This window comes from Pelophylax lessonae (assembly GCF_965119305.1).
Source record: "Pelophylax lessonae genome assembly, chromosome: 12".
NCBI lineage: Eukaryota > Metazoa > Chordata > Amphibia > Anura > Ranidae > Pelophylax > Pelophylax lessonae.
In genome coordinates, this window is record NC_138779.1 from 224,966,449 (window position 1) to 224,979,311 (window position 12,863).

The 12,863-nt window shown below is 51.0% G+C and overlaps 1 protein-coding gene across 8 annotated transcripts in view; it reads left to right on the plus strand.

The window, feature by feature from the left end:
• RAP1GAP (RAP1 GTPase activating protein) overlaps positions 1–12,863 on the plus strand; it is a 158,504-nt gene that overhangs the window by 115,048 nt on the left and 30,593 nt on the right. For all 8 annotated transcript variants that reach the window (XM_082273666.1, XM_082273665.1, XM_082273667.1 and 5 more), the window contains 5 exons: positions 7,625–7,660; positions 8,350–8,397; positions 8,625–8,663; positions 9,641–9,826; positions 11,999–12,102. In XM_082273666.1, the coding sequence (XP_082129792.1) occupies positions 7,625–7,660; positions 8,350–8,397; positions 8,625–8,663; positions 9,641–9,826; positions 11,999–12,102 (413 nt within the window). The remainder of the gene's footprint in view (positions 1–7,624; positions 7,661–8,349; positions 8,398–8,624; positions 8,664–9,640; positions 9,827–11,998; positions 12,103–12,863) is intronic.

Genomic DNA, 12,863 nt, shown 5'->3' on the forward strand with positions numbered 1-12,863 from the left:
TGTTTTCTGCAACAAAAAGTTTTATTGAGATTTTAACAAAATAGAAATTGTCTAAAATATTCTGTGTCTGTAAATAGAGTGATAAAAGGAAAATTAGAATCCCATCCCCCACCACAAATAATATAATCTAAACAAAATAATAACCGTAATTTATAACTAATAATATAGATCCTGAATAATTATAATAATCGTTCTATCTGGCGCTGATTGCACTTGAGCTCTATCTGGTGCTGAGATTTATTGTTACAATGTATCTTCACACAGGAGATGACGGATTCCACTGAACAATGTTACAATGTGGATCCAGAATGAAACATTTTATACCCGAAAGTTATATCTGGCTGTAACCCTTTCACTATGGATCCCATCCCCCGACTGATATGTAGGTCCCCCTGAGCCTTTGAAAGATGGCGGTGATTGGCCCTGCAGTCCTCCATTAGAGGGGTCACCACTACTTTCATCACTCCTCCAAACTGCGGCCCGCTTTTTTTTTTTCTTTTCCAGCCCTTAGGGAATTATTTTATTCACTGACACCAATGAAGGGCACAATTCCTACCAGTTTCTCTAAATGACACCAATGATTGGGCATCGTTTACTCCCATTTATGCTGGGACATTTTGTTCTCCCACTGGCTACAAGTCTGAAAGTCCATAAACTTGCCCTTTGTTTAGAGAGTTTGGAGGCCCCTGGTCTGGTTTGTGCCTTGCTATGCATGTCTTCTGGGTCTCATGGCCCCCCAGTGCATGTCAAAGTGGTAGACAACATTGACCCTTCAGTGCGCCACGTATCAATGCTAACTGTCCTGGATTTCCCGAGACAGTTCCATATCTTGGCCCTCCGATGCCGTGTTCAGGGCCATGTCCCGGGATCACAGCTTCATCCTTATCTGAATTATTGCTCTGTAACTCAAAAGGTAATTATCCGGGGGTTCCGGGCCATGTGTGGGCAGTCCACGCATATTTAGAGGTGTGGCCTGTAAATTGGGTGTATTGGACGTTCTCTGCATATTTAGAGGGAGGTGGGAGGGGGGGGGGTTTGGACAGGACCAAACCTATAAGTGGTCATGATTTGGGTGCACCTTCCCACAGGGGTAGACTGGGGCAGGGGAGTAATTGCCCCCTGGGCTGCTCTGTTGCCCCATAAAAAGGCTGCACTCTTTCTGACAAAGACATGCCTAAAAGATTCCTGGTGAAGAGAAGTAAAAAGTCTCCACCGCTGACCTACTGAGTGTGGGTTGAAGACAAGCGCAGCCCCCCCAGCATGGATAGTGTCTTAGCAGAGGCCAATTCCATGCCACACTAGAGACTCTCCTCCCCCAGCCAGCCCCAACAAGCTGTCCCAGCTCCCCTCTGCTGGCCAGGTTGGGAACCCAGGTTTGGTCGGTGAGTAGAGAGTACCTGTATAGGAACTTCAGCCTGGAATTGGGGTCAGGAGGAGACAGGGAAGAGGGAGAGTGAAAGGGGGGCCGAGTTGCTGCACCATAGGCCTCTGGTTTGTACTTTCCCCCCCTGGCCCGAAAGTTTCCATTCAGCCCCTGCCCATCCATAACGTGGGCCAACAAAATGCACAGCGTGGGTGGAGGCACCCATGATTACAAGGATGGTAGGTCCACAATGCACAGATGCGAGTACACGTACGGTGTGGTGCGTTGTGAAGTGGGGGGGGGGGGGGCATGGTTTTGTCTGTAGTCATTGAGGTCTCCTAGAGGATGTAATGGTGGGAACATGCGTACGGCATGGTGCGTTGTGAGGTTGAATATATGTTTTGGTCCACAGACGTGTGTTGAGGCCCCACAGATGATAAACCGATGAACAGAGAAGGGCATAAATAGGCTTTGGTTGTGACCCCTGAATGGATACATTGTACACTATATTGTCTAAAGTGTTGGGATGCCTGCCTTTACACACGCATAGTTACATAGTTTGTGAGGTTGAAAAAAGACATCAGTCCATCCAGTTCAACCTATGATGTGAGTGTGTGTTTGCTGTTAACCGTACATTGTATACCCCCTCTATGTTGTACATTGTATACCCCTGTATGTTGTACATTGTATACCCCTGTATGTTGTACATTGTATACCCCTGTATGTTGTAGTCTTTAAGGTGCCCATCTAATAGTTTTTTGAAACTATCGATGCTCCCTGCTGATACGGCTTGTGGAAGAGAATTCCACATCCTTACCGCTCTTACAGTTATGAACCCCCTGCGTATTTTAAGGTTAAACCGCCTTTCCTCTAGTTTTAGTGAGTGGCCACGTGTCTTATTGTATTCCCTTTCTCTGAATAGTTTGTTCCCTATGCTAGGGTCACCAGTACAGTATTTGTACATTGATATCATATCCCCCCCTCAATCGTCTCTTCTCCAGAGAGAATAAGTTCAGTGCTTCCCCTAATTATTTTTGTTGCCCTTCTCTGGACTTTCTCCAGTTCCAGCATATCCTTCTTGAGGACCGGTGCCCAGAACTGGACAGCATTCTCCAGATGTGGCCGGACCAGAGTCTTGTAGAGCGGGAGAATAATCTCTTTATTTCTGGAGTGAATCCCCTTTTTTATACATCCCAGTATTCTGTTGGCTTTGCTTGCAGCGGCTTGGCATTGCATGCCACTGCCAAGCCTGTTGTCTACCAGTACCCCCAGGTCCTTTTCCATCCTAGACTCACCCAGAGGTTCCCCCCCTAGTGAGTAGCTTGCTTTCTGGTTTCTGGCCCCCAAGTGCATTACTTTACATTTTTCATCATTAAACCTCATCTGCCATGTAGTTGCCCCCCCCCCCACCCCATTATTTTGTTCAGGTCCGCTTGTAAGGTTTCCACATCCTGCATAGAAGATATTGGCATTCGCAAATACTGAGATTGTACTTTATATCCCCTCCTCTAGATCATTTATGAATAAATTAAACAGGATTGGCCCCAGGACAGAACCTTGGGGGACCCCACTTTCCACACCCGCCCAATCCGAGTACTCCCCATTAATCACCACCCTCTGTACTCTCCCCTGGAGCCAGTTCTCTATCCAGGTACTCACCTTATGGTCCATACCTACCTTCCTTAGTTTGAACAGTAAGCGTTTATGGGGAACGGTGTCAAAGGCCTTTGCAAAATCCAGATACACCACATCCACAGACCTTCCTTTATCCAGATACACCCCATCCACAGGCCTTCCATTATCCAGATACACCACATCCACAGGCTTGCCTTTATCTAGGTGGCAGCTCACTTCATCGTAGAAGGTTAATAGATTGGTTTGGCAAGAAAGATTTTTCATGAATCCATGCTGATTACTACTAATAATACCGTTTTCATTACCAAAGTCTTGTATGTGGTCCCTTAGCATCCCCTCCAAAATCTTGCAGACTACTGATGTTAGGCTGACCGGCCTATAGTTACCCGGGATATATCTCGGCCCTTTTTTAAATATTGGTACCACGTTGGCTTTTTTCAAATCAGCTGGCCCCATACCGTCTGTAAACTATCCTTAAAGATCAAGAATAATGGTCTGACAATCACCTGGCTGAGCTCTTTAAGAACCCTCGGGTGCAAGCCATCCGGTCCCGGTGATTTATTTATGTTAAGTTTCTCTAGTTTAGTTCTAAGTCTATCTTCTGTTAGCCATGGCGGTATTTCCTGAGGTGTATTATTTAATTTAGCATTACAAGCTGGGTTCGTGTAGCCCCCCAATTCTTTTGTGAAGACTGAAGAGAAGAAATTATTTAACACTTTCGCCTTTTCTCTGTCCTCTGTGACCAAAACTCCCTTATCGTCTTTTATGGGGCCAATGTGTTCTGGCCTCGCTTTCTTACTTTTTGTATACTTAAAGAACTTCTTGGGGTTCTTTTTACTCTCCTCCGCTATATGTCTCTCGTGTTCTATTTTAGCCGCCTTGATTTCATCTTTACATTTCTTATTACACTCTTTGTAATGCTTGAATGCTGCCGTTGACCCCTCAGTCTTGTATTTTTTGAAGGCCTTTTCCTTAGTATTAATATGCATTTTTATGGTGGAGTTCAGCCACCCAGGGTTTAGTTTTGCTCTTTTAAATGTATTTCCCTTTGGAATGCACTGGCCAATCCCTTTGTTTAGTAAGCTCTTGAAGCACTCCCATTTTTCCTCCGTGTTCTTTGTTTGCAGGGTTCTATCCCATTTGATATTTTCTAGCAGAGAGCGCAGTTTTGGGAAATTGGCTCTTTTGAAATTCAGTGTCCTTATATTACCCTTGTGTTTCCTATTACTATGATTAATACTGAAACTAATTGACCTATGGTCACTGTTTCCTAAGTTGCCCAGTATTTCTATATCCGTGAGCAGGTCACATATATCAGTCATATCAGTGCGTCCTGCGTGCGTCAGAGCGCCGTCCCCGGCCCGCACGCGGGATGATGTTTATGTAGAAGGAAGTCAGGCTGCTCATTGGACTGAGGATAATTTGTCTCTATCGCCAGAGACGCTTCTTTTGGTTTCACACTTTAGCGGGGAGATCCGCAGAGCCCGCCGCGCGCTGCTGGCAGAGAAATGCCGAGCCGCCTCCAGTCTCAGCGCTCAGCATACGCCGTGCAGACACGATGCGTCACTCCCCGGGCCCCCGGCTCGCACGTTGCGCCGGCTGATATCAGTGCGCTGCGCAATCTGACACATTTGTCCTGACACAGCCGGGGCGCTCTGCAGAGTCACCGCGCCACCTGGGGCGTCTGTCACATCTGAGCTGGCGCATGGATTCCTCCGCTCCCATCTGGAAACGTTCTGATCACAGCGCCGGGATTCTGGTTCCAAACCTCTTCCCCGACACACACTGTCCAATGTCAGCCAATCAGGACTCCAGGAATAAATCCTGACAGGTCCCAGTATACGGGAAAGCTGCAGTCAGTGACTATGCCTAGCTTGAGATGATGCCATCAGTCTGCTGCAGGCAAGAGAAGGCATTTCCCCAGTCCCCCCCCCCCCATGTGATTAGACTGTACATTGAACTTTGTAGCGATTCAAGCCATGAGAGGATGGATGATGCCTGAACAAAGATGGTGCCGTCCTGAAGAGATCAGTTGATCTCTGACCTGTGAGAGGGAATCAGTACCTGAAAGGGGGACACTGACACGTTACTCAGCATGGAGATATACAGAATGTCTGATGACCGGTCCACTTTAATGACCTATAAATTTTATACTGGAGGGTTTGGTGGTGGTGGATTGTGGGAAGGCGTAGTGTGGTTGGGAGGACTGCGGTGGAGTGTGGGAAGGTGCGGTCTGGTGGGTGGGGGTCTGCAGTGGATTGCGGGAAGGCGCAGTGTGGTGGGGGGTCTGCGATGTATTGCGGGAAGGCGTAGTGTGGTCAGGAGGGAGGTCTGCGGTGGATTGTGGGAAGGCACGGTGTGGTGGAGGGGTCTACAGTGAATTGTGGAAAGGTGTGGTGGGAGGGGGGGTCTACAGTGGATTGGGTGAAGGTGTGGTGGGGGGGTCTATGGCAGATTGTGGGAAGGCGCGGTGTGGTGCGGGGGTCTATGGCAGATTGTGGGAAGGCGCGGTGTGGTGCGGGGGTCTATGGCAGATTGTGGGATGGTGTGGTGGGGGGGTCTATGGCGGATTGTGGGAAGGCGTGGTGTGGTGGGGGGATCTGCAGTGGATGGTGAAAAGGTGTGGTGAGTGGGGGGGGGGGGGGTCTGCGATTGATCAGGTGAAGGCATGGTGGTTTGGTGGGGAGGGTCTATGGCGGATTGTGGGAAGGTGCGATGTGGTTGGGGGTCTGCGGTGTATTGTGGGAAGGTGCGGTGTGGTGGGGGGGTCTGCAGTGGATTGTGGGAAGGCATGGTGTGGTGGGGGGTCTGCGGTGGATTGTGGGAAGGTGTGGTGTGGTGGGGGGGTCTGCAGTGGATTGTGGGAAGGTGCGGTGTGGTGGGGGGGTCTGCAGTGGATTGTGGGAATGGTGCGGTGTGGTGGGGGGGTCTGCAGTGGATTGTGGGAAGGCATGGTGTGGTGGGGGGTCTGCGGTGGATTGTGGGAAGGTGTGGTGTGGTGGGGGGGTCTGCAGTGGATTGTGGGAAGGTGCGGTGTGGTGGGGGGTCTGCGGTGTATTGTGGGAAGGTGCGGTGTGGTGGGGGGGTCTGAGGTGGATTCTGGGAAGGTGTGGTGGGGGGGTCTGTGGTGGATTGTGGGAAGGTGTGGTGGGGGGGTCTGCGGTGGATTGTGGGAAGGTGCGGTGGGGGGGTCTGCGGTGTATTGTGGGAAGGTGCGGTGTGGTGGGGGGGTCTGCGGTGGATTGTGGGAAGGTGCGGTGGGGGGGTCTGCAGTGGATTGTGGGAAGGTGCGGTGTGGTGGGGGGGTCTGCGGTGGATTGTGGGAAGGTGCGGTGTGGTGGGGGGGTCTGCGGTGGATTGTGGGAAGGTGTGGTGGGGGGGTCTGCGGTGGATTGTGGGAAGGTGCGGTGGGGGGTCTGCGGTAGATTGTGGGAAGGTGTGGTAGGGGGGGTCTGCGGTAGATTGTGGGAAGGTGTGGTAGGGGGGGTCTGCGGTGGATTGTGGGAAGGTGTGGTGGGGGGGGTCTGCGGTGGATTGTGGGAAGGTGTGGTGGGGGGGGGTCTGCGGTGGATTGTGGGAAGGTGCGGTGGGGGGTCTGCGGTGGATTGTGGGAAGGTGCGGTGGGGGGTCTGCGGTGGATTGTGGGAAGGTGTGGTAGGGGGGGTCTGCGGTGGATTGTGGGAAGGTGTGGTGGGGGGGGTCTGCGGTGGATTGTGGGAAGGTGTGGTGGGGGGGTCTGCGGTGGATTGTGGGAAGGTGCGGTGTGGTGGGGGGGTCTGCGGTGGATTGTGGGAAGGTGCGGTGTGGTGGGGGGGTCTTCGGTGGATTGTGGGAAGGTGCGGTGTGGTGGGGGGGGGTTCCGGTGGATTGTGGGAATGGAGCGATGTGGCGGGGGGGGGGGTCGATCTCGTGGTTTGCTGTGGAGATCCTGGAGGAATAACAGACAGTTTTGCGCATCATGTACTTCCTGTTACACGCCTGAGCGCCCCCGTCTGGGGAATCGGCAGTCTGTATTCATCTGAAAATAGTTTTTGCTCTTAAAATTGCAGCCGGTGCAGTGAGCGGGGTATTAATTTCTAGTAGGGGGGGGCATATCACTGCTGAATAATGGATGATATTTGTGCAGGTGGTGGAGAACCTGTGTGTATGGGCCGAATGATTCCGCTCTATTAACCCGCCCCCCCCCCCCCCCCCCCAATCACCAGGAACAGAGCATTGTGGTAAAATAGGAAGATAATGGAGGGAGACTCGGATCAGAGCTTCGTTCTTTTACTGCACTGATACATAAATAGCTCTGACATATACACAGCGCTGTACAGAGATCACCGAGCCAATAGAGGAGCTTACACTCTAATGTCCCCTCCCCCACAGTCACATCAGTCTCTGTACCAGAGGAGCTTACACTCTAATATCTGTTAGTTTGTACAGATTTCGGGGAGGTACGGGTGACAATGATCACTATTTGTCTATTGTCACTCCTCTGAGTTATTGCTAATATTGATGATATTGGTGATGATGATATTGGTGATAATATTGATGATATTGGTGATAATATTGATGATATTGGTGATAATATTGATGATATTGGTGGTGATATTGATGATATTTTCTCTTTTCTTCTCACAGAACTCTGACCTTTTTGAAATGATTGAAAAGATGCAGGTAAGTGTCCGACCTCCTCTGTGTCCATAGGGGCCCCCTCACCACACCCCCCCCCCCATATAGAGGAAGCCCTGTATGACCTTTATAGACCCCTGTGCCACTGTCCAAACCCCATTCCCCCCCCCCTGCCCCTGTCTAACCTCCATAGCCCCCTGTACCCCGTCCAAACCCTATGCTGCCCCTGTGTGACCTCAATAGATCCCTGTGCCAATGTCCAGACCCCATGTACCCCCATGCTCCTGACTAACCTCCATAGCCCCCCATACCCCTGTCCAAACCCAATGCGCCCCCCATCTGACCTCCATAGCCCCCTATACCCCTATCCAAACCCTATGCCCCCCCCCCCATGCACCTGTCTGACCTCCATAGACCCCCATGCCGCTATCCAAACCTTATGCCCCCCCATCCCCCTTTCTGACATTGATAGCCCCCCATACTCCTGTTCAAACCCTATGCCCCTCCCGTGACCCTTTCTGACCTCCATAATCCCCCCCCCCCCCGTGTCTCATTCTGACCTTCATACCACCTTGTGCTTCTTTCTGCCCCCTATGCCTACTGTAGGACCCCAGACTGTCCTTGGCCCTCCTGATACCCTGAATCACGATGTGTGAATCTCCAGTTATGTCACAGACATATTGAGTAGCCGTGTACAATGAGTGACTGCTAACTTTTCTGGCTCCACATTTCAGGGTTGCAGAATGGATGAACAGAGATACTCAATGCCTCCACCTCTGAAGGTGAGTCGGTGTTGGTGGGATGAGGATGACAGTAGGTTGTTGCTGTGAATATCGTTTGTTTATATTCTTGTTTTCTGACACGGCGCCCCCTGCTGGTATTTAATGCCCCATTCTGATCCCTCTGCGCCATGGACCCCATGTATGAACTGAGCTCTGCCATTGGCCATGGTGCACTGTTGTCTCCTCTTTATTGTACTAATCTTCTACTATTTTCCTTCCCACTGCAGACAGAGGAGGACTACATCCCCTACCCCAGTGTCCACGAGGTAAGATTCGGCCAGCGGAGGCAACCCACCCGTACAAAGTCTTCTCTCTCCAATATCTCACCCAGGATAATGGGGTCAATAAAGTGGAACTCCACACAAACCTTTTCATGATTTATGGATAGAGAGGGATAGGGGGATCCAAAGTCAGGTTTTGGTTGCTGTGTCACCCTTCTGGAGAGAAACACTCTAATTTCCTGACCTTCATGCCCCCCCCCCAGGTCCCAAGCTAACCTGCATGATCCCTCTGTGCCCCAGTCTGACCTCCATGACCCCCCTTTACCTCAGTCTGACCTCCATGACCCCCCTTTACCTCAGTCTGACCTCCATGACCCCCCTTTACCTCAGTCTGACCTCCATGGTCCCCCCCCCGTGTATCAGTCTGACCTTTTATGGTCCCCCTGTACCTCAGTCTGACCTCCATAGTCCCCCTGTACTTCAGTCTGAACTTTATGACCCCCCTTTTTTCTCCGTCTGACCCTTATGGTCCCCCTGTGTCTCAATCTGACCTCCATGGCCCCCCTCTTCCTCAGTCTGACCTTCATGCCCCCCCCCCCCCCCGTGTATCGGTCTGACCTCCATGGTCCCCCTGTGCCTCAGTCTGAACTTTATGGCCCTCCTCTTTCTCAGTCTGACCTTCATGGTCCCTCTGTGCCTCAGTCTGACCTTCATGGTCCCCCTGTGCCTCAGTCTGACCTCCATGGTCCCCCTGTGCCTCAGTCTGACCTCCATGGTCCCCCTGTGCCTCAGTCTGACCTCCATGGTCCCCCTGTGCCTCAGCCTGACCTCCATGATCCCCCTGTGCCTCAGTCTGACCTCCATGGTCCCCCTGTGCCTCAGCCTGACCTCCATGATCCCCCTGTGCCTCAGTCTGACTTCCCTGCCACATTTAGGATTTCTTGTCCCCATGTTGTGTTCTCATTGAAGGTAAAGAATGGGTATATGGTGTTAATAAAGGATTTGTCTCTTGTACCCTGCAGGTCCTGGGCCGGGAGGGGCCCTTCCCTCTTATTCTGTTGCCACAGTTTGGAGGTTACTGGATCGAAGGGACCAATCACGATCTCTCCGTGTTACCTGATCCTGAGAACATTCAGTCTCCCGGCGGGAAGGTGAAGCTGGAGAGTAACCACATGGCACGTCTGTACCGCAAACACTTCCTAGGGAAGGTGAGTGCATACCAGGAAACGGGGGAATGTGATACTAGGGGTATGTGGCACAAACAGCAGAGAGCCAATGGAAGCTTATCTTCTAGATGTGACTGCTGCCTGAATTCTGTGCAGACCCTGCTTTTAGTATGAGACTTCAGAATGTCGTGTGGTTAAGCCATGTGTGAGGATCAAAACATGGAAGGCACCATGTGTGAGGATCGAGACATGGAAGGAACCATGAGAAGGGATAGAGACATGGAAGGCACCATGTGTGAGGATCGAGACATGGAAGGAACCATGAGAAGGGATAGAGACATGGAAGGCACCATGTGTGAGGATCGAGACATGGAAGGAACCATGAGTAGGGATAGAGACATGGAAGGAACCATGAGTAGGGATAGAGACATGGAAGGAAGGCTCCATGTGTGAGGATAAAGAGATGGAAGGCACAATGTGTGAGGATAGAGATATGGAAGGGTCCATGTGTGAGGATAGAGATATCGAAGGCGCCATGTGTGAGATATGGAAGGCGCCATGTGTGAGGATAGAGATATGGAAGGCCTCATGTGTGAGGATAGAGATATGGAAGGGTCCATGTGTGAGGATAAAGAGATGGAAGGCACAATGTGTGAGGATAGAGATATGGAAGGGTCCATGTGTGAGGATAAAGAGATGGAAGGCACAATGTGTGAGGATAGAGATATGGAAGGGTCCATGTGTGAGGATAGAGAGATGGAAGGGTCCATGTGTGAGGATAGAGATATGGAAGGGTCCATGTGTGAGGATAGACATATGGAAGGGGCCATGTGTGAGGATTGAGAGATGGAAGGGTCCATGTGTGAGGGTAGAGATATGGAAGGGTCCATGTGTGAGGGTAGAGATATGGAAGGGTCCATGTGTGAGGATAGAGCTATGGAAGGGTCCATGTGTGAGGATAGACATATGGAAGGGGCCATGTGTGAGGGTAGAGATATGGAAGGGTCCATGTGTGAGGATAGAGATATGGAAGGGTCCATGTGTGAGGATAGAGATATGGAAGGGTCCATGTGTGAGGATAGAGATATGGAAGGCGCCATGTGTGAGGATAGAGATATGGAAGGGTCCATGTGTGAGGATAGAGATATGGAAGGGTCCATGTGTGAGGGTAGAGATATGGAAGGGTCCATGTGTGAGGATGTAGAGATATGGAAGGGTCCATGTGTGAGGGTAGAGATATGGAAGGGGCCATGTGTGAGGATTGAGAGATGGAAGGGTCCATGTGTGAGGATAGAGCTATGGAAGGGTCCATGTGTGAGGATAGAGATATGGAAGGGTCCATGTGTGAGGGTAGAGATATGGAAGGGTCCATGTGTGAGGATAGAGATATGGAAGGGTCCATGTGTGAGGATAGAGAGATGGAAGGGTCCATGTGTGAGGATAGAGATATGGAAGGGTCCATGTGTGGGGATAGAGATGTGGAAGGGTCCATGTGTGAGGATAGAGATATGGAAGGCGCCATGTGTGAGGATAGAGATATGGAAGGGTCCATGTGTGAGGATAGAGAGATGGAAGGGTCCATGTGTGAGGATAGAGATATGGAAGGGTCCATGTGTGGGGATAGAGATGTGGAAGGGTCCATGTGTGAGGATAGAGATATGGAAGGGTCCATGTGTGAGGATAGAGATATGGAAGGCGCCATGTGTGAGGATAGAGATATGGAAGGGTCCATGTGTGAGGATAGAGATATGGAAGGGTCCATGTGTGAGGATAGAGATATGGAAGGGTCCGTGTGTGAGGATAGAGATATGGAAGGGTCCATGTGTGGGGATAGAGATATGGAAGGGTCCATGTGTGAGGATGGAGATATGGAAGGGTCCATGTGTGAGGATAGAGATATGGAAGGGTCCGTGTGTGAGGATAGAGATATGGAAGGGTCCATGTGTGAGGATAGAGATATGGAAGGGTCTATGTGTGGGGATAGAGATATGGAAGGGTCCATGTGTGAGGATAGAGATATGTAGATCGGTATATATGAGATATATGCAGTCTATACAGGGACTCTGGTCCCCCCCCCCTGTGCTGCATATATTGGGGGGGTCCCCTCCTCTTGTATCATGTAACCGGCAGCCATTAGTAGACTTTTCTATCGGATTAGTTTGGGGGTGACACCCCATGGGCCCCCCGTCTTCACACACTGGCTTTGTGTTGCAGGAACACTTCAATTATTACTCGGTGGATTCGGCTCTGGGTCACCTCGTCTTCTCCTTGAAGTATGATGTCATCGGAGACCAGGAACACCTCCGCCTGCTGCTCCGGTACTCATTACATAATGTGTCTTCCCGGCTACGCCCGCCGCTCTCTGCCAAATGGGGCCCCGCTGGAGGGGGGGAGGGGCTTGGCTGGCCATATACTGTATCCTCCTTGAAGGGAACCTGTGTGAGAAGGCTCTAATGGAAGCTTTCCAGTCTGCCCTGATCACTCCCGAGGAACTACAAGTCTCAGCATGTGGGATGATTCCAGCAGAAGAGGAATATATGGATCCTTATTACAGGTTCATCATTCAGATCCCTGACTTCCCTACCTTGTATGGTAATGATCTGAAACAAGCATGCTGCCAGTGAAGGCTGCGATGTCTATAAGGCTGTTTTGTATGCAGAAGCTGGGGATCAGGATGACAAACCTGGAGCTGCTGCCCCTTTAAATTCAGTCAGCAATGGCCACTCCCACATTTTAGTCCTCGCAGGTTTCCTTTAAAGGGGTCCTCCTCCTGACTACTGCTTGTGTTCAGCTTCCATCCATGCCTTTTAGCCTGGCTTATCATTGGTGTCTTTCAGCCAGGTCATTCCACCCTCCTCCATTCAGCCACCTCGTCCCACCCTCCTCCATTCAGCCACCTCGTCCCACCCTCCTCCATTCAGCCACGTCATCCCACCCACCTCCATTCAGCCAGCTCGTCCCGCCCTCCTCCATTCAGCCACTTCATTCCATCCTCCTCCATTCAGCCACCTCATCCCGCCCTCCTCCATTCAGCCACCTTGTCCCACCCTCCTCCATTCAGCCACGTCATCCCACCCAC